At 32.0% G+C, this 23,531-nt stretch overlaps 1 protein-coding gene across 1 annotated transcript; it reads left to right on the forward strand.

Moving 5' to 3' along the window:
* Positions 1-664: 664 nt before the first annotated feature.
* Positions 665-23,447, forward strand: LOC147078370 (cytochrome P450 4c3-like). Its single transcript, XM_085956895.1, has 9 exons — positions 665-1,120; positions 15,053-15,168; positions 15,779-15,895; positions 17,925-18,084; positions 18,188-18,257; positions 18,954-19,272; positions 20,177-20,417; positions 21,394-21,573; positions 23,209-23,447. Exons 1-9 carry the CDS (start codon positions 895-897, stop codon positions 23,373-23,375), a joined length of 1,596 nt encoding a protein of 531 aa, XP_085813021.1. The 5' UTR covers positions 665-894; the 3' UTR covers positions 23,376-23,447.
* The last annotated feature ends 84 nt before the right edge of the window (positions 23,448-23,531 follow it).

Raw genomic sequence — 23,531 nt, forward strand, 5'->3', positions numbered from 1 at the left:
GGGCTCGAGCCACGACACATGTAAACAATGTAAACCAACACATTACAACGTTCGGCTATCGTGGGAGTAAAATTTCACATTAACCCAGAGTATGGACCTTATGTTACACCCAGTCCCTATTCCCTAGTCCCAGGTTCGAATCCTGGGTCTGGCAAGTACATATATTGTTTTTCAATTTGTTTATGAGTCAGAGTATGGACCTAATATGTTGAGCAAGTGGCTAACATCCATTTTTCATCCAGTCTGTGGAGACCCATATTATGATTTTCTTATAATAAAACATGGTACAAAAAGTAGGTAAGGAAAGGGATGAACGAATTATTATTTATTTACTGTCAAGTTTCAGAAGTATTGGTCTATATATTTGAGTCTACGTGCCAAAATGTAAGAATAGAAATTTCCTATACCTGTTCATATTCACGTATAGTTGATAATAGTTGAACGATAGTTATTAAATATATTCTTGCTTCGTCGATAAGTTTTCTCTCAGGTACTTACATACTTCGCAAATTCGCTGCAATATTATCTAAATCGGTAGCTCATTAAAGTTTTCACTTTAAAACCCTAATTATATTCGAGACAATGACGTTTGAAACCATTCAGAAGTAGTAGGGGGTCACACACAAGTCGACCGCCGTGTCTCAACCGCCCAGCGTACATCCTTCAGACGCGTGTTGATTGAGAAGGCTTCGATATCCGTCGAAGCCTCACCGTAGTGCAGTGCAGAGAAAACCTCCAGCGAAAGAGGCGCGTGGAAAAGCAATCGATCGCGTAGCGCTGAATCACAACACTACCAAAAGAGTGCACCAAACAAAACAACAACAAAAACATTTTAAATAAAGAAACAATTAGTGAAATGTTTTAATATTTTTTTTAAATAAATAATTAATTAAGATGGTGTTTATAGTATGGCAATTTTTTAATGCTATTGAAAGTCTGTGTTTAAAAGTGTTCCCGGGACTTTCCCCTACTGTGACATTGTCAATTATTGTGATTATATTGTCGTTGGCATATTACAACTGGAAGAGATGGCGGCTTATGCAGCTCATGGGAAAAATTCCCGGACCATGGGCTCCTCCTGTCATTGGAAATTCTATTGAATTTATTTGCGATCATGACGGTGAGCTTAATTTAATAGTTAAGGCGAAGTCTTCACTGAGCCTTTTTTAAAGAGGCACCTAGCGGAAAAATACGAAGCTTGCAATTTGAGACATTTTTTTGATAATTTACAATTTCAACTGTATTAATGAATAAATATGTATCCGAAAACATAAAAAATAAAAATATTTTTTATTTTAAGTCAAAGACAAACTTACAATTGTAAAAAATGTAATAAAATGTGAATTTGTTCTATCGGTCCGCACCCTATTAAAACATATATTTTATGGTCATATTTATTATTAAAATTTAGTTTACTAAGTTTTCTAAGCATCACTTAAGCTATTTTTGACAAATTCATAGTTTTAATATTTTTTATATCTATTTTAAAAAACATCGATTTTTATAAAAAATATAAATGTGTATAACTTGAAATCCTTTTTATTTATATTAATATAAATATTTTATTTATATTTATAAAAATAATTGATTTGATATAAATAAAAAGGATTTCAAGTTATACACATTTATATTTTTTATAAAAATCGATGTTTTTTAAAATAGATATAAAAAATAATAAAACTATGAATTTGTCAAAAATCGCTTAGGTGATGCTTAGAAAACTTAATAAACTAAATTTTAATAATAAATATGACCATAAAATATATTTAATAATAGGGTGCGGACCGATAGAACAAATTCACATTTTATTACATTTTTTACAATTGTAAGTTTGTCTTTGACTTAAAATAAAAAATATTTTTATTTTTAATGTTTTCAGATAAATATTTATTCATTAATACAGTTGAAATTGTAAATTATCAAAAAAATGTCTCAAATTGCAAGCTTCCTATTTTTCCGCTAGGTGCCTCTTTAAAAAAGGCTCAGTGAAGACTTCGCCTTAATGAAACAGTCATAGGTTTTTCATTTACGTTTTAGCGTAATAACATGATATTTCAATATAAAAACAAAGCAATAGGTAAAGCTTTCTATTGACTCAAATGTCACATCATCGTATAATTTGACTATTTATACATCATATACAAAACGAAGGTCTACATGTTTTAATTGTGTCTAACGAATATAATATAACTATTAGAAACATTATATTATCGTCATAAATATTGATAATAATATTTTTAATAAATTCTGATTGCTTCATTGCATTAATAATATTATTGGAGTTAATATTCGTAATATGAATATAAAATAACTTTATTTTATATTTGGTAATATTTTAAATGAGCGTGTAGGTACAGACTTTTAAATAATATTAGTTACAGATGGAATAATTATTTAAACAATTTTCCTCGTAGTGTCAAGGTTATTTTAGTAACAATTTCAATGATAGGATATTATTATATTACAATCAGAAACAAAATATTCACCAAATTAAATGATGAACAATCGTCGATTTTTTTCCTTGAGTGGGTTTGTACTACCCACACGTTTAGTTTGCAAAATATATTAGAAAACCTTTTTAACATTTCGTAATAACACCCTTAATTTTAAAATATTATTATTTCCCTATGTATCAAGTGATGATTATTTAATATGTGTAGAAGTTGTATATTTATATATCAAAAAAAATAATGGAAAATTAACATTTTTATTCATCGACTTTTGATAGAACATCATCGCTAGTTACTAGTAAAATATTTATCGTAAATACAACAATTTTATTCTAAAGGACAAACATGTACTTGGGAAAATCACGGAAATGCACACGTATTCAATAAAACAAAATTCACATAATTTAATTATAATCAAGACATGTTTCGGTCATCAGTCGACAATATTCTTTGAAGTGAACAAAACCGGTCCTGATCGTAACCAAATTGTGTGACATAATCCAGTACATATTTTGCTCTATTTTATTTACACAATGTTAGTTATATACTCACGTTAAAGTGGTATTTAATAATATATCTTTCGTATTGCCACTTGACAGTACATTGGAACACTGCTATATATTATGTACATATTATTTAAATTCGACATTTTTTTTTCTTCATTATTATGAAAAATGGCAAATCTTCTAATGACCCCAATGTCTTAAGCTCATTTAGAACCCAAGTCTACGTATAATCCTTTGGCTTTAATTTATTCTACCGCTGACCGGTTTTTCATGTAAAATTTTGATTTGCCAAACGACGATTTTACATAAAATTCCAAGGCGATTGTTGTAACAGGTCTTTAAACATTTAAATATATTTCCTAATTTTTGTGACTCAATAGATTTTTATTTATAGATACTATATGAATGTGATTTGCTTATATATTATACACATTTCTGAAATAATGTTAAATGGGCATATTTTTATTTAAATATAAATGTATTACTTAATTGTATGACTATACTATAAAATCATTCATAGACAATAGTATTATTTAGGTAAATATCTGTTTATTCATGCAATTATTATTACAAATTTAAAATATTTTCACTTCAATTATATTTTATTTTCATGTCGATGGTACGGTGGCAGCATCAATTAACGAGAAAATTAGATAACTTTAGGTATGTACCTTCTTGATTTCAATGTATTACTTGTCACCTACAAATACACTAACTAATTAATGTAAAATTAAATTATTATAGTATAATTATACTGTCAACTACTGTATTTATTCGATAAATTGATATGATACATTAAAAATTAAGACACGTGATTTTTTAAGTAATGAAGTATGCACATTTATTTTTATACTGACATTGGCATTTTGTTTTGATATTTCAAAAATATATCTTTTGAATGCATTTAAGTTGACACCATAATATACTCAACTGTTCATTGTGCACTTTTTTGCTTGAGAATAGTGTTGCCATCTTTTTGTCATCGTATCAAGAAATTATAGTATTTCAGAAAAAAAATATTGTTACCTGTTGAAAATGTATAGGTTTTTGGTATCCCACAAAAAACTGAGAATTTATGATATTTTGAGGCACTTTTTATTTAGGTGTGTACCTCTTAGAATTCAAGAAATTTCATTTTCAATCAAACAGCAACTTTTTTTTCACAGCATGCCTGATTTAATTTTATTACGAAATTATAGTAAGGAAATATCGAAATTTTGAGTACTTTTGGCGTATTTTGTAATTTCAAAATTAAATCTTTAAGATAAAAATATAGCTTTCTCCGATATTCAAAATTATAATACTTTGGGCATACTATAAACTTTTTAATATCGTACATAGCACGCGGACCAAAACTATAATATATAAACTATAATTATAGTACGGTTGGCAACACTGTTTAGAATTGAACCTCTAATATTTTGCCTTACACATCTTACATAATATATATTACAAATAAGTAGGGTATATAATTAATTATTACAACATAACGTGGGTGTACTAAATCATGTTTCATTCAAATGTTTACGACTGCTTATAAGATAATAATATGCATATACATATCAAAATCTTTTGACTTCCTTGTATGTTTTCCTCATAATTATATACATAATATACCTACGATTAAATTCGCTTATTATAAGTAGGATGCGATTATTGAGAGACAGATTTTTTTTCATTTTTACCAAACAAAACAATTTATAAATAGGTACCTATATTATAATAGTTGTTTATACCTACGTATTATTTTTTTGTTGAAACATATCGACAAAATTATTACAAATAATTACAAGATAAAAAAGAACTTTATTATATACCACGTTTTTAAATTTTCTGTTGAATCATATAAACTTGACAATTATATGTATTAATAAATAATTGTTCTTGATAGAAATACTGAATAAATATAGAATACTGAGATGTCATTTTGACATTTCATATTTGTTTCCATAGTAACGCACGTATATATCAATAATTTAGTTGCTAGGACCATCCCCTTAGCAACCAATAATAGTGTTTTACTTTTTACGAATTTTTCCCGAAATAGCTTTCCATGCAAAACAGAATTAACTGAAAATGAATTAAATTCTGCTGAAAGATGGATAAAAGTATTAAAAGAATGCATTGTCGTCGTGTTCTGATATATTCTAAAAGTTTCAAATGTCTAGCTAGTCGGGAAGTTAGTTTAAAAATCTTCAATCGTCCAATAAAAATCTTGGACAAACAAGAAAAATTTGTACTGGACAATCAAGAATACGAGCTAATAAAAATAATATAATCCGCCAATAATCTGCAACTAATATGCCATTAAAGATTCCGTTAATATTGGCCCCCATTTTTCGTAATTATCACAATCAATAAAAATTAACAATATTTACTAACCTCGACCCCTAAGCGACGTCAAAATCTCTCCAAATTTTAGTACTACAAAGTGACGTGCGCTAGATATTGTATTTAAACTATTTTTTGATTACACGAATAGTACACTCCCTCGATGGCCGAGCGGCTCACGCGTCGGCTTATAATGGCGTGGGTAATAGGTTCGAATCCTTGGTCTGGCAAATACAAATATTGTTTTTCAATTAGGAGTCAGAGTATGGACTTAATAGCCAACATCCATTTCTCGTAAAATCAAAAATCTGTTAATACAAACCTCTACTCTGTGGACATTCTCAAAAGAAGATAAGACACAAAAAGTTATAATTCATCTCATTTATAATTTTACGTAGGAAACATATATATTATTACGTTTCTGATGTGATATAATTAATTTTGGATGAGACACTCCTAAATTTTGTCGAATTATTCATGTGAATAATAAAAATAGTTTCTCATTTAGTGCTAACACCGCGACTAGCGCGGTTTGGAGCAGTTGGCCATTCGATATAATTAACGTGTTATTTAAATGAGGTTATTAAAATGTAATTAAAACTTCAACAGTGATTGTGTTGTGATAATTAAATACATTTATAGTAGATGCATGATAATTTTATTTCATATATTGGTATTTTGGTATCTAGTGTTATGCATTTTTGTAGGTCAATCGACATTTTAGCAAGACAATCATAATGGACACTTAAGTTTTTTTTATTTTTAAAATATCATATCATATTTCTCGGTCATAACAGGACATGAGGCATGGCTGTATTAGTAGTAATAACTGTAAAACAATCACAGAAACACCCAGCTTTGATAAAATTTTATTTTACATGTGTTTTTTTCATTTTAACCAAATGGCGGTAGTGTAGTACTACACTAGTAGTAGTAGTGGTGGCAGTATTCGTTAAATAGTAGTAGATATCATCAGTGAAAATCACACATATGTGATTGCAATACAACGCAAAGCCTTTAGTATATTCTGTTCACTTTAAAATCAGTATTATCACTAAAATACCGTTAAAATCTTTAGTGAAAAAATGGACATCTGCTAAAATAATATCTACACATTTCTTAGCAAAGAGGCAGTCATTGCACCTATTTATTGCAGTGACTGCTTGTTTACTTTATCTGTATTTTAACATCCTACTTTAAAAAATATCACTGTTATTTATTAATTCACAGTACTAAAATTAAAAAAAACACATGTCATTTATCTCGAAAGTATGTGAGAGTCAGTTACTGCCTTCTTCCTTGGAAGGGCAGAATACCTAATGATATTGGGGACGGAGTTGTGATAGATTTTTTAACAGTAAATAACGAAAAAATAATTTATCATTATCGTTCTAAAACTATTAGTGTAAGTGAGTGAAGATTATATTAAGGAGCATTTTTTACTAGGGATCATTTTTGGCTAGTCACCTAAATCAGTGGTCCCCAACCCCCGGTCCGTGGATCAAATGGTACCGGGCCGTCGTCAATAAAATCGAAACAAAGGAATAGATTGGACGTGAATGCAGCACTTTGTCTATCAGAGACAGCACTGCAGCCAAGAATATCCAATATATTACCAAAGAAGCAACAGCGGGTCTCGCATTAGTTTGTTGAAAAAAACCCATTGTTTTTGTTAAATTTTAATTGTATCAGACTGTTATAATATATGTATATTAGTTAGTTATAGTTATGTCCATCTGTCACAATATAAGATTAAAAAAATATTACTTAAAAAACCATTTTTATTTCAGTATTTGTGGTCCGCGAAAAAGATTTCCTTTTTTTACCGGTCCGCAGGTGTAAAAAGGTTGGCGCACACTGACCTAAATCATAGGTTTTCTTAGTCTGAATCAAGCAAATATTGTGTATTTTTTTGGCACCACCGCTTCAGAGACTTGTAGCCTCTAGGACTGTAGGTACTAGACCAACTATGATATTTCGAGCTCTTTTCAGATTGTTACAAAGAAATCCAAAACATAAACATACGCCACTGGCATTACCTAAACATTAAAGCATTTATTACATTATTAATTCACAAAATAAAGAAAGTTAGATGTCACGCAACTTAGCATGCTTCATCTTAAAATGCATTCCAGTATTGGCGAAGCTTTTCTAACAAAAATAAATCAACATTAACTTGGTGATGGCATCAAAAATAAAATAATAACCAAACTCCATCTTTGTAATTTCGTGACTTACGCAAGATGTCATATTATTTAAATTTTATATTATTTCATTATTTTCTTTTTTGAGTATCTATGAAATTGAATATGCATCCATACATATAAGTATAAGTGATGAATATTAATAACTATGTAATATAATATTATGTTGCGTTTGTGTGTTTTAAACATTGATATACTACTAGATGAGCAGTTCCCATACAAGTGTCATTTTAAAAATGTACCACAAAAGGATATTACGAATATCGTCTTATAATATTTCCTTGTAGGTATAATGCGTTAAGACCGCTAACATGGTTTTTCGAATTTCACCCGTATTGCCCTGGCTGTAAAACTAAATTTGCGTTCTTGGAATAGTGAACCTAAGGGTGGCTGCAACGCAAAGCAGACAGAGCAAGTCGTCATGCGCTGACTATTAGTTAGAGTAAGATGCAAGCTAGATCGGGCTTAGTCAGTAAGTTTTAACAAAGGCCGACTCGCTGAAAATCGGGCGTCATTTTAAGAAGCATATGATTCATCCAGTAGTATATCAATGGTTTTAAACAAAATTGTTCTTATGATATCACCACCATCATCATCAGTAGGACTATTCTCAATAGTTAACACAGTAACATGTTTTTCTATAATCTAAGGTAACATGTTTCCTTTATTTTTACTCCTCCAAATTAAAACGGACATCACTCGCATCAATTCCATAAACAAGGCGTTTATCTACAATCTATAAGAATTGAAAACACTGAACACACTCCATTACGTCTTACTTAATTACAAACGCATTCGATTAGAATCAAGTATGACGTGTTAAAAATATTGTGCAGTACTATTCAACGATATTTGACAGCTCGCTGTTAAAGCGGTCATGACTAGGGATTCCAATCCCGGGATCCCGAGCTATTTTCGATACCTATTAATCCCGGGATTGATAAACATAATCCCGGGATTTCGGGATTGATTTGTTTTATCAATTTTTATGGAAAATAAAATAAAAACGAAAATATAACAAAAAAATACTTTTAATAAAGAATAACTACATTATAAATAAACTGAGTTTGAATGAAGTTTGATTTATACCCATGTGTAGGTCGCCGATTCATTTTATTTTTTCACATAAATTATTAAGAATGAGAAAGATTGGAAAAACAATGCTTCGCACTTTTAACAAAGTAATTCCGCCATGATATCATACGTTTTACGGCAGTTTCATATATGGCTGGCTAATTAGATTTATGAAGCGGAAAGACCATAAGTACACCATGATTATTTGTTTTATTATTTTAAATCTCTCTAATCCATTCATTATGTCTTTACTATCAGAAACAGCAATCTCATATTAAATTCACATTATTATTTATATAACAATATTATTTACTCCATTAAACTTGTGTATTTCCAAGATTGAACGTATACAATATTAAAAATAAATGTCTTAAATAGTATAAATTATACTAGATTTATTTTTGACCAATTTTCTTAATGTTATTTGTAAATATAAAAATTTTATATTAACAATGGAAAAAAATACCCATCCCGGGACCACTCCCGGGATCCCGGGATTGTCAACTTGTAATCCCGAAATCCCGGGATCAGAATTTTGGCTCGGGATTGGATTCCATAGTCATGACCGGCCATCACGCCTGGCAGTTATCTTCCGGTGATAATTAACTCACTGAATACGACACTATTGATTTTGAAGTTAATTATTGTTAGAATATATTATGTTATATATATGTTAGAATAGCCTTGCGACAGCTCTTGGATAGGTCCTAGTTTCCTTCAAACAGACTAACAACTCTCTCCACTGTCCCTATATCAAGTTTTCGATAGGTCTAACGTTTCAATCTCAAGTATTTCGCTTGCCTCTTCTCGTGCGCACTACTGGATTCGACATTACCTACTCTCTTTTCCGTGTCATTATTGTTCACACGGTACGCATGACCTATCCAAATCAGTTTACCAATATATTTATTCGAACTCTACTTTGCGACGAGCTCGAAGCATCGGGAAAGGAAGACGAATAATAATATGTTAGAACGTCTTCTTTTTGGTTACATGTAAATTGTACGTAAAACATATCACCGTGGCATAGTTCGCCGTAAGCTTTCTTTTCGGACAGAAATGACCGTATGCTATACGGTCTCCAATCTTATTTGATTCAATATTTACATTAATTTAATTTTCATAACTGACTTTGGCAAAATTCACGAATTTAAGAATGAAAACCTAACCTAACCTAGCCCAACCTCACAAATAATCCAGTATATCGGCTATTTTTAAAATTTGTTTGCTGCTGGCTTCCTGTAAAGTGTAAACCGACAAGAACCGTGTTTTATTTAGACATGAATTTTATATCAGTACCATACGACCCAAAGAGGTTGGACGGTCTTTAATATACAGCAATATATTTCCGATACAACATTTCACGGTGAAATGTGATACGGTAAACTGCGTACGTACAAGTTTCCGGACACGCTTCTTTTTATACGTGTTATTGACAGGTAAGTCTATTTTTATTTGGATTCTTATAATTTTTGAATCCAGCTATCGCTCAATTTTTGGCGGGAAAACGACCACCAACGGATCTTTCGTGCAACATCATGTGTGTGCTCTTGGATTCTTACATTCTTTCTACTGGCGCAAGAATTTTTCCCATATTACCATATCTTCTGAACTCCGCATTTTTCGAATCCGATTACTTCTTAGTTGATCTATGTGGGCTTTACTGTAATGCACCCGAATGTCCTCATTTATACGTCATACATTCTATATCGGCTGCCTGATCTAGCCTTTGTATCATGTGTCATTTTTGGTTTTTTACACGTTCTGTAATTTCATGTATATTCTCATATATTTGTTTTTTCCAAACAATGTCTTATAGACATTGTGAATTAGCTGATGCTAGAGTTACTGTCAATTATTTATAGTTATCAGAAATCAATGTACTGGGTGTATTGTATAATGTTAAGATACATTTTATTGGTTTCCAACCTTTTTTGCGACTCCTTTTTGTAGTTGCCATTGGCATGCTACCCCCGCCAAATGTAGCTTTTTTATTTTGGCCAAATATGGCAACAGATTTATTTTAAGTATAATTATTTTTAATTGAGTTTGAAAATGCAATTAAATTAATTACAAAATAAATACAATTAGATTACCATTTAACTCTATTATTTTTAACACTATGCGGCTCAATGACAGTATTCTAATAGTATAAGTGAAATGATCAGATCTACGAGTTTTATAAAATCACATAAATATTTTTTCCGACCATATCCGATCCTAATAAGATCATATTATGAACCTTTACAGAGTGGAGGTTTGTATTAACAGATTTTGTTTTTTAAAAGAAATTGATGTCAGCCACTTGCTCAACTTATTGGGTCCATTCTCTGACTCATACGCAAATTTAAAAACAACATGTGTACTTGCCAGACCCAGGATTCGAACCTGGGACCCACGACGCTATAGGCCGACGCTTAAGCCGTGCGGCCACCGTGAGTGTCACATGAATATATTGTGACCTTACCGAGAATCGAATCTGGAGCCTGTGAATGAGAAGTAAAGTGCAGTGCTTTAACCAATGGACTACGAGGACTGCACAAATTATTTTCTCTCATCAGAAATTGTCTCTCATCTTCTTTGTTTATGGTTACATGTAATTTGTACGTATGCAGTTCATCGTGGGACACTTATTCGTGCGCCGCAGTACGTGAAACATGAGTTCGTATAACATTTTATCAAATGACGAGTTCTTCGTTGAACATTTCACCATGGAATACATTTGTACGTATCTTACAAAATGTGGCGATAGTTTGCAAATAGTAATGTTCCAATTAGATTAACCCTAACCTAACCTAGTAAAGACATCTCATAAATTTCGTCACATGTTGTAGCATACGTACAAATATACTCTACGGTGAAATGTTCAATGAGAACTCGTCATTTGATTAAATGTTACACGAACTCATGTTTCACGTACTGAGGCGCACGAATAAGTGTCCTACGGTGAACTGTTTACGTACAAATTTTCGGATTCGTTTGTTTATATGTAGATTAACAATCATCACATTTTCTTTCATATTACAATTTTTTTCATGTAGCTTATTAATAGCTTGGAAACAAAATTATTATTTCTATATTATGTATTGAATATTGATACATTTACATTGACAGCTGAGAAGCTTGAAGATAAAAACAAATAATATGAGAAGAAAAACGTACTCGTATGATTTTCTTGAAATGAATTTGCTGTATTTGCCATGAAATATAAATATATGTCATGGTGGTTTAATATTGTATTATCACAATGTCCATTCTTTCTTATTAGTAAACGAATCTATATCAATAACACCGGTGCATCGAAAGCAATTTTCTGTTTGGTCATTCTCGATAGACGCCGATGCATATTTAGGATGAAGTTTTGCTGAATCACGATTGCTATATTATGGAAACCACTACCTACGATAGGATAATAATAGTTTGTTGTTACTTCGATATCAAATTGATTCACTAATAAATAATAGCCAGTCCAGTTTTCCTTATAAGAAATCGTCGCCTAGGGGGGCGGACACACCACAGCGTAAATCCGTCAACAGTAACTATTGTGTCTATGGTAAAAATGTATTTAAACTTATAAAAGTATGAATCTCTCTGATTTCACCATGCATTTACCAATATTAACACCATGAAATTGGAATTTATTGTTGTATTGTTAGATTAATGCAACTTTCATCCATTGTAGGTATTTTAAGAGTATTTACACTGACAACATTGAAAATTCACATTTTCTAACAATGAATTATTATTCTTTTCTGATTTTTACTACAGTGTTTACTTACATACAAATCAAAGTTTAGTGACACCCCCTCCCTCCCTCAATAAAAATTAATAAAATATGCAGTAAGCAACTGATGATCAATGGTAAGTACGGTGACAATGTGTGCTTGTGATTTCATGACTTTTTTCAATTCTCGAGATTTAAGATTTTTTTCTCATGAATTCGAGATTGGTTAATTGATTTCTCAAGAATCTCTTGCATTCTCGAAATATATCTTGATTTCTTTTTGTTGTCTCTTCTGGCCCATATGTCTGCCGCCGAATCCGTTTGAGAACATATTCGATAAATCTTTGATAGCAAAAACTTCTCAAGAACTCAATGACTTTTTTAGTTCTTACGGCATTTTTTTATCTGGCGATTTTTACAATTTACACGAGTTTTCAAGATACACATTGACGATTTCTCGATTCTCAAAATTCTAAACGCGTCCTATTAGAATAGAGGACAGTTTTTTTATTTCAAAACTCTGTCCTTAAGATTTATTTTTCTTCTAAACACCCCACCGTTGTCCTTTATTGAAAACTATACACTTGAAAATTAACGCTAAAATAATGGATAAAAATACAAATCCATTTAACCGGTTTTACACGTGAATATTTTTTTTTTGTATGTGTCAAATTCACATGCTGTTTTTTAATATACGTTTGAATCCAGGGTATGGACCTAATGGGTCAAACAAGTGGCAAACACGCATCTCTCGTAAAAACAACAATCTGATTTTCTTAGAATGGAACACTTTTGATACTATAAAAAAACACATCACTTTAAAATGAATTTTCCTCAGTTTGTATAATTTTACATGTTTTTAAATAGTCCATTTAGCAAAATAATACAAATAAATTATTTCGGATGCCAAACAATCGACCCATTTTCAAGTCTGCCTGAAATTAATGTAACATACAAATAATACAAAAATACCCGAGAGTAACATGAGGTTAAAGTATGTAGCACTGTTTTTACAAATTAATGAAATTTATAATAAAATTACTGACATCTCTCGGGTATGTGATTTCCACACCATAAACTTGCCTAAATGCTAAATGTCATAAAATTTAAGTTTAATATGCAAAACTCAGTTGATTTGATTACTTACATCCGCCTGAAGATGTTGAAAGAGTTGAAAAATTCTGTCATGTGAAATGTTACTTATGTTGCAATATATCTATTTGCAATCGGCTTAAAACATTTTTATTTTAGAACTATAATAATATTCGATTATTTATTCTTAGAAATAATTTATTTAATAACTCAAACGAAAAACATTTCCAGACAGGCATCCATTGTATGAAATCAAAATTAATTAATGCGTCACTAGTGCAGTATTTATATAAAGTGATTCAAGAAAGTCACATAAAGCATATTATAACTGAAGCCGAGGTAACTTACATTATTTTCAGATAAAATGCGTTTCCCTGACAGCTTATCGAAAGTGACGTTCCTAGGTAAAGTGCCGCCCTTAAGTAGACTACCCGTAGACGTTCCCTTTCATTTTTAATTTCAAAATTTCTGCAAATCCGTTGGCTATATTAAATAGACGAATACATCAAAAATTTTTAAATTCACAAACACACCATCTACTGATGGTTAAAGCATGTTCACTAAACCTAATCTCAAAAGGCGGTGGTTTTAAGTATGTGTAGGTCTGTGGTGCGGCGACAGGTTTGAAGGCACCAAATTTTTCCTATGCGATAAACTGCCATTACAATATGTATAAGAACAGTTATATAATAATATTTTGTCACGATTTTTCACGTTTCGATTATTTTTTCAATCAAGATGTCGATACTTTCTAACGAAGCGACTGCATCGTCTGTTTAAGGAAAACCGCCATTGTTGTCAAAAGTTGTAATATTTGTATTCGCCACCCTTTTTTAATGTGCTTCCTCTAAGCAGCATATTATGACCTACCTACCCCCCTTCCCCCCACGGGACCTCACTGGTTAACACCCATTAGAAAAAAATGTCTTCATTATGTGTACGTAAAGCTAGCCGTTAGACGAGTTTTTTGTGGTTGCATACACGATAATAAGGGTGTAAAATTTTTAATTTATGTTCACGTCTTTGCAGCGTTGTTGTTTTATTTTGATAACTGTTAACTCGTGGTCTTAAATATTGCCACATACCGACATTGTATAATACGGTATGGGGTTGAAAAATAACCTCCACCTACATCGTAAGAAGGGTGTATATTAATTAAATTATGCATAACTGCAATATGCATTAGCGTTGTTAAAAATGTCATTGGTATATTTATTTATTACTTTATCTAAAAATGCTATATTTTCATTTCTTCTTCCTATAAAGTTTATGTTTACTAGCAACAAAATAAGCACGCCATCTATCTGATTATCTTATATTATATGGCATTCATTAATATGGCATCTGCTTTAGCAATGCCGTGATTGGTTGAAATGGATTTGACGGTGTTTGAAAATAAACCTGTCTAGATTTGTCCACTACCTTCCGAAAATTAGTGCCTTATTTAGTTATAATAATAAAACACTCAATTACTAAACTAAATTACATCCTGATGTGCAAATTTAAATTCCTTGTTGCTAATATTCAATTGATGTTGACATCGGGTTAGATGCCATTATTTGATTTATCTAAATTTATATGTGACCACACTGCAAAATGTTAATGGTAACATTGGAAAACGACTATGCTTACACACAATTTAATTACTTAGTATTTTTCTCTTTGTTCCAGAGGTGTACCAAAGAATAACGGGGGTGAGAAGTATGTGGGGGGTACAACAGGGATTAAACAAGGGATGGATGGGGATAAAGCCTTATATTTTAGTCTCGGATGCTTCGACTGTTGAGGTGAGTTACCACAACGCTTATGATTACTAATAATTGTATTGCACACGAGACCAGGTATTAAATGTGCGATTATAAATTCTACATTACTATTTTCAAAATTAAATGAGTAAACTCGTGTTCTCAAAAAACATATTATTAAATATAACAATAAAAATTTTAACTAATTACTTTTTTTTATTCTATGACAATCTAATTATATAATATTTCTCTCGCAGAAGTGACCAATAGAATTAATTACAATATTGACGTGATATCTCATATCAACATTTATTTATCAATACGATGGAACATTTTATAAGCGTCGTTGACATTTTAATTGTAATATGTTGGATTTGTATTCTTCTTGTGATTTCTTCAAATAATGACATTAATACAATTAATTTTAAAAAAAAATCAGTATAAAATATTGTACCTAGTGGATTCATACTTGAAATACATGGTTGACTGATTATTTATGTGGGTTGAATTCGTTAAAAGACAGAGACATACATGTCCGATTCAGTTATCTGACTTCTTACACCGGATCGACTATTGACAATATAATGTTTCTTAAGTTTATTCAAAATACTCGCATTAATATATTATAATATGTTTGCTTTTTTCATTTCAGCCTATTTTAAGCAGTACCAAACATATAAATAAAAGCCAAGAATATCTCTATCTGCGACCATGGCTCGGCACTGGTTTGTTGACAAGTTCCGGGCCTAAATGGAAATCCAGACGAAAGGTAGGTTTTAAAAATAGTTGAATATAATATAATACATTGAATTGAACACATTATAATTGATTAACTAATTAAGATATCCATTTTAAATTGAATATGTATATACAGTGACGTCCCTAAACAAAATGCCGCCCCTAAGCAGCGCCAATATGCCGCCCCATTTTTATACAGTATTTTTTACCATCATTTCATGACTCCAATATCTAAGAAATGTGTTGTATAGATACATTAGTAACAAAATACCGCTAAATTTAATTTAAATGCCATCTCTACTTCAGTAGATAATATTGCGGGTCCACCGTTTCAAATACATTTAAAAATACTTCTGACAACTTTCAAAACTCGCAAGTGACTGGCAAAAATATTTGGATAAATTTATTAGGTTATTATGTATTATACCTACCTATAATAAAAATATAATTCGCAAATCTGCACGTGTCATTGCTGGTCATCAAGGACGTGACGTCCAAGAGCAACGAAAGTAAACTAGACATCGCAAACTCGACAAAAAAATTACATTCCTGTTAAACCTTTCATGTTAATTAATACATTTTGTTTCCAAACAGTGAGCTCATTTTTTTAATGAAAAGATATTCTCGTTATTCCTAAGTTTAGGTACATATTTCTATATATACCTAATGATTCTCCTCGATTTGCCGCCCCCAAGCGACGCTCAATCTGCCTACCCCCACGTGACGTCACTGTGTATATATTATGAAAATCAGTCAGTCAATCAAAATGAAGAGTGAAGTATCAATATATTGTTAAGGGAAACGGGGTGTAATATATTATATATTATATAATGACCGATCAAGACTTAGATTAAAGAATAACGACCAAGTGAAAGAATGCACAAAAAATCATTACCTACACGTACAAAAAAGTATATGTATTTGTTTAAATACGTATGTGTAGTTACATAACAAATAAAACTATAACTTAACAAAGGTTGGGCGCCTACACAAAATGAAAAAATCGTACATTGGTATTTATTTGTAGATAGATTGTACGTGAAATTATTAATCCGAAGAAAATATTATTTTACATAAAAGACAATAATATAATAAATAATAAAATACACATCATTTTATAAATAATACAACCGACTTCATTCACTCATGTGGACATTCTCAAATGATACAAAAATACAAAATTTACTTAGCTACTAAAATCATAAACCGATAAGTTATATTATGAAAAATAATCAAATTAGAATTTAACATAATCAAAAATTTATAGACATTTTCAGGGGCTCTTGTGCCTTTCTACGCCTGTGGCTACCGATCATATAATATTATTCTAAAATACAGGCGTGCGCGCAAGGGGGAGTTTTTAGGTCCGGACCCCCCCCAGAAACGAAAAAAGTACACATTATTTAAATTAATGGAAAATCACTTCTTCTTCTTCGTCAGGACCTCATGGCGGAGGATCGTGACACGGATGATTTGGTTATCGAATAGCCCTCTCATCTCGGCTTTCTACGACACGAAGGCCTGTGTCAGTGGAAGACCCTCATGAATTAATGCAACCATCTGAGCCATCCAATAATTGTTTTAATATTCTGGCGTGACATGTGCATCGCTATAATCAAATTTTGGAGTGTCTGGGTAAAGGGAATGTACCCGGCATGTGCGGTATTCCGCGATTCAAGCAATGCCAGGGTATTATTAGTAGGCAAGGTAAATTCAGAAGTCAGTGCCATTCTGTGTGCGTGCCTGAAATGATAAAATCAATACCTAATGTAATATAGATACATATTCCACAGAACAGATTAATAATTAGAATTCCGATAGGCTATGTTTAACATTTTGACGCAGGGCTTTGAATGTGTGAGTGTCCTACGAAAATGCACCAATATTAAATGTGCGTCAGTGGATAAAACGAGAGCAGTTGTCAGAATGAAGAAGTTCCCATTATTTCCGAGTTCCCTGACATAATATTCAGTTTACAGTCATACAGTTTTCTTCTCGGGACGTCAATAAATTTCAAAGAGATAATATAACAGTTTTTTTGTGTTTCCGTCAATTAACAGATCTTGACGCCTGCATTTCATTTCAAAATATTGGATAACTTCGTCGACATCTTTCACGACCACAGCGACGTTTTGGTGAAGAAAATGAGCGTCGAAGTCGGCAAAGGACCATTCAACATTTTCCCGTACGTCACACTCTGTACACTTGATATAATTTGCGGTAAGTGAACATGTTAAAAGTTAAATTATATTATACCTTATAAGTTATACGTATTCGTATGAAATAGATGCATTGAATTTTATTTTATTTTTCGTTTTTCTAGAGACCGCCATGGGTCGAAAATTGAACGCGCAGAGTAACAGCGATTCCGAATACGTCAAAGCAATCTACGAGTAAGTAAACAAACTATTATCTCTCCTTGCGCCTAGCTTTATTTTACATAGGCAATCTATTGAACATATGCGCATTGCCTGTTGCCTAGTATGCCATTCGCTTCGGGCGTTCGCCTAGCAAATTTATCTGCTCACTCGCTCGGAAAATGGAGCAACTCTTGCGTTACGTTTTACGAGAGATAAAATTATTATGTCGGCTCTCCCTCGTGAATTATAACGTACCAACCTTTTGATTGAAATATCTCTCAAATTGATTGTTTGAAACATACAGACAGTAGCATATGAAAGGCAATCATGATACGTCAATCAAATTATGTTCACTTGATCATAGTGATGAGGAGTGTATGAAGTATTTTTAGGGTTTTGAATATTTTTTTGTGATATTGCTTTAACGTACTTACTAAATACATAACATACACATTACTTACATTATAGTACTTAATTACTAAATACTTACACCCAGTGGCTTTTTTTAAAAGTGCTGGAACTCACTTCTTGTCAAGCGTTTTACTAAATAAAATTAGTTAAGTAGGTATCATTTTAATGTTATTTTATCAGCTATTGACTTATGAGAACGTGAACGAGTCCACTTCTCACTTGTCACCACACGAGACCGCCAATTTCGTATCAATCCACATTTCGTCCTATGTACATCTAATAAAAATACTCACTATTTTTTTTTCTTGTTTTATTCAGAATAGGAGGTATTGTACTAAACAGACAGTCAAAGATATATCTCCAACCAAATTGGATTTTTAAACTAACCCATGGCTACGTCAGGCATCAACATTGCCTGAAAATCCTTCATGACTTCTCCTACAAAGTAATCCGCGAGCGAAAGGAGGAGATTCAGATCGAAAAGGCCAACAACAACGATGAGACCGCCGACTTCGAAGAAGATCTCAACGCCAAGAAAAAACTCGCCTTTTTGGACTTGCTGATTGAAGCTTCAGAAGATGGAACGGTCCTTAGTAATGATGATATTAGGGAAGAAGTTGATACCTTCATGTTTGAGGTAAGAACCTTGTGTATAATAAAGTAGATTGGTGTGATAATATAATATAATGTAATGATTTGGGACAAATGGGTTAGACCTTAGGGGTTTGTAGCAATGTGACACGTCACCAAATCAACAAAGTGTAAACTCTATTTTTAAAAATTCAGATAGGTAATAAGATATTGTGATTTTTTTACGAATGCAGGTTAAAAATGTAGGTACATACTTAACGTCATTTAACTAGATTAAAATAAATATGTATTTTTTCAAAAGATGTGACCATGGGGTCAAAAATATCCAAAATCGTGCGAAAATCTTTATGGATGGCCTCGGTTAGTAAGATCCCCCATATTTTATTAATTGGAAAACTGTATGGAGCGGAAGGTTGTTTAAATTTACATAATATTAGATAGGTATATAATTTTATTGAAAGAAAGGAAAGTGAAATGTATATACATAATTTTGAAAAACACTTTCTGAGAGAATATATTATAACCAGTAGAAAAAATCTTATTGTGAAAAAAGTAAGCCACCCCGGCGGGGAATCGAACCCTGCATCTCCCGAGTTTACGGCCCATCGTGCATTACCACTATGCTACGCAGTGACATACTAATTGTAATACCTTTTCATCACTCATACAATTTTAATACCTACTCATCAGCACTCTTCCAAATCAAACTACTTTGGCAATCGATTTTTGTTTCTTAAATCAAAGTTACTTCGATTACTAACCGACGTCGTGGATTTCTCCAATAATTCACAAGAATTTATATATTTTTCAATTATTCGTTGAATAAAAGAAATAGTTAATTATGAAATGTATATATTCAGATCAAGATTATTCTTACCTCGATAGCCAATGTTGATGTGGTCAATAATTAATTTACAAATACTCCAATATGCATGTTTACTTATCCATAGGGTCACGATACAACATCAGCCGGCCTTAGCTGGTGTCTATTTCTGTTAGGCTGTCACCCGGATATCCAACAGAGAGTCATGGATGAAATGGACTCTATATTTGGCGAAGATACTGAACGAAAGCCTACGATGAATGAACTCTTCGAGATGAAGTATTTAGAGTGTTGCATCAAAGAGGCTCTGCGCTTGTTTCCCAGCGTACCGTTAATCGCTCGGTACCTCAAAGAAGACGTACAAATTGGTAATTACTATAACTTCATTAATTTACACCTCACTGCTAATAGCGTACTAGATAAATATAAACTGGCGTACACGTCACACGGAAAGCATTATGCCATCGCGTTCAACTGTTGCAAGTGTTCAATGGAAGGGAACGAGATGGATGCTGAAGCGGGGGGGGAAACCGCACGCCAGCTTATAAAAGACCGACTCTAGCAAGAATAATAACATCCTAGGTATCAGCATTAAGTCAAAATATCACCAGCTTAATAGGTGTATTTGTGTGGTTATTTTGCACAGTAGATATTATAACATGCGGTATATGTCTATGTGGACTCTGGAATTAGAGAGTTAAGCGAGTGTTTTACAACAAATCCTCGTAAAAACCTTTGTTTAGTGACGTTTCATATTCCTTGTCTGTTTCGTATGAAGCGAATATATTTATGTATATAAATGACACCAAAACTGAAGTAGCGAACTCCGAGAACTTCTAAATTAATTTTGAACTCAAACTTTTCATTTTGGAGAAGCTGGAACTGGAACTCTTTTAAAAATCAGGGTTGCAAAGCTATATTGTATTTATCTTTTAATTTTAATTATTAATATATTCTTTATCCTATTATTTTTTGCCGATGCTAGGAGTCAGTTATTCTAAAAAAATATTAGAATAGCTATTGATATATTCTAACATAAGAAATGTTTTACGATTTACTAATGAGCTTGAATACCTAGAAAATTATGGTTATGATTTCTTTCACTGCTAAAGACACGCCTGGCGTGTGGCCATTAGATACTTATACTTTCACTGCTGACCGGTTAATTACCATTAGCTTAGCTAACAGCTCTGGGTCTAGCGATAAAATATATTAAATTTTACATTATATTGTTCGATTAATAAGAGTATCAATGAAAGCACATATCAATAGATCTTTCATGAACCACAATATAACTAACATGAATATTTAATATCAATCTCATTATCTGTGTTATCATTGTAGGTGAATATCTGGTACCAGCAGGGACAACAGCCTTGATAATAACATATATGCTTCACCGAGATGCCAAAGTCTTCCCAAATCCAGAAATATTCGACCCGGATCGGTTCCAACCGGAAAATATCCGAGGAAGACACCCTTACGCATACATTCCATTTAGCGCAGGACCTCGTAACTGCATTGGTAAATAATTAAAAAAATAATTAAATACCTACTTCTCTATTTTTATAATGGGGATACTGTGACCAGTATAAACCCAGGGTCGGTACAAGCGAGTGCATCGCCAGATTGGAACATTGCACAAAGCCTCTGTGTACAAGGTACCTAATATCTCAAAAAAAAATATGTTTTTTTAGCAGTTTTCTTAAATAAACTATTTATTTTGTCGATTTATTTACTAGACATTTTGATATAACAAAACTACTCACTCGCTCAAAATAATATGTTTAATGTTTTAGGAGAAAAATCATAACCTATGAATGGTTACATTACTTACAATTATTATAAATAACAGATAAACTTCCAAAACAGCAAAATATTTGGCTCAGTCAGTCAATCTTCCGTTTTGTCAGGTTAGGAAGCTGAATTTTCTCAAGTATTCTACGATTTTTTTGTTAAATATTTTACGATTAAATTTTAAATTCATGACTTTTCTCATGCGATTATTTTTTTAACGTTCGGTGTCTTCTGTGGTTCTAAAAGCGCAAATGGCCCAATTGCTCCAATCACTGTAAGACCAGGCTTGTATGTACATTTATGATTTTAACGATTGTGACACAAGAAAGAAAAAGAACGAACCATAGGTATATTTCTGTATTGATTAATCTGTTTTAAAAATATGTATATTGGCAGTGTAATAAGGAAGAATAATAATTTTTAACTGTAATTATAATACAATTAATAATAAACATACCTATTGGCACTCCTATTAATAATTAATACTTTAATACAAAGTTACAGTTTGTTTATCTCGAGTACCTTGTCACAAATACAGCCATCTCTAGAAGCTTCTAAAAAACATGGTCATCCCCAACTAAAAAAAACTTTAAATATAAAATTTATAACTTTCCTGCATTCAGTTATAAACATATAATACCTATATAAAAATGCTGCCATGTCAGCACGTAGGATGAGATAAAGATGAATACTTTGAGAGGAGATCCGAACAATATCGTTGTTGGCATATAAAAATGTCAGAAGAACTATATACAGAGCAGACTATGTACATGTAAAAAAAAACTGGATAGCTGAGATATTTATAAGGTTTCTGGAGAAGACCATGACCGGCCAAGAATTGTAGAGCCCAAGAAGGTTTTAAAAGTCAATGACTCGGGAATAAATAAATATATTTTTTATTATTGATAACAATACATCATGGCCCCCACAAGGGGGGGGGGCTGACAGGGCTCTAGCTTGGGGGCCCGGACTCAGGAAGGGCCCTGCGTGATGAGTCGACCATATAAGTGAGATAAACACAAATCGCAAATTTGCTCAAATATTAAAAAAAGTCTTCTGCGCTATTTTACTTCAATAATATTAATAATTTAAAATATTTGGTTGTACGTTGCAATTTGTAACTCTGTGCCGATACTCGACAACTCATAATTCGAATGGATGTATGATGTCGCACATAAAATCATAAAATCGCTAAAAATACACCTTAATTTTACCGCGTACACCATTTGGAAAACGCTTCTTCAGCGCATCACACTGCCTTTACCCTTAGCGATAGGTAGAGGGGCCCGCCAAACATCCTAGCCTGGGGGCCTACTTCTGTATGAGGGGGCCATGCAATACATATTATATTTTCTGTTACAGGGCAACGTTTTGCAATACTCGAGGAAAAGATGGTCTTGTCGACAGTGCTCAGAAAATATAAAATTGAATCTGTTGATCGTCGCGAAGACCTCACACTCCTAGGAGAACTTATTTTAAGGCCGAAAGATGGATTAAGAGTCACTATATCACCACGTGTACCTACTTAGATATTTACTTAGAAATATATTTATTAATAAAAATAATGGATTTGATAAAAAAACAACGCGTTTCATTTTTATAAAAAAAAAAAAAAACAATAGTCATACCTCTAACATTCACCAACTGTATCCTGTATATTATATTAGTAGCACCCTGGCGAGAAT

The sequence above is a fragment of the Rhyacophila brunnea genome, unplaced genomic scaffold (genome assembly GCF_057557595.1).
Source record: "Rhyacophila brunnea isolate RB1 unplaced genomic scaffold, BYU_Rbru_1.0 scaffold_11, whole genome shotgun sequence".
In the NCBI taxonomy this organism is placed as follows: domain Eukaryota; kingdom Metazoa; phylum Arthropoda; class Insecta; order Trichoptera; family Rhyacophilidae; genus Rhyacophila; species Rhyacophila brunnea.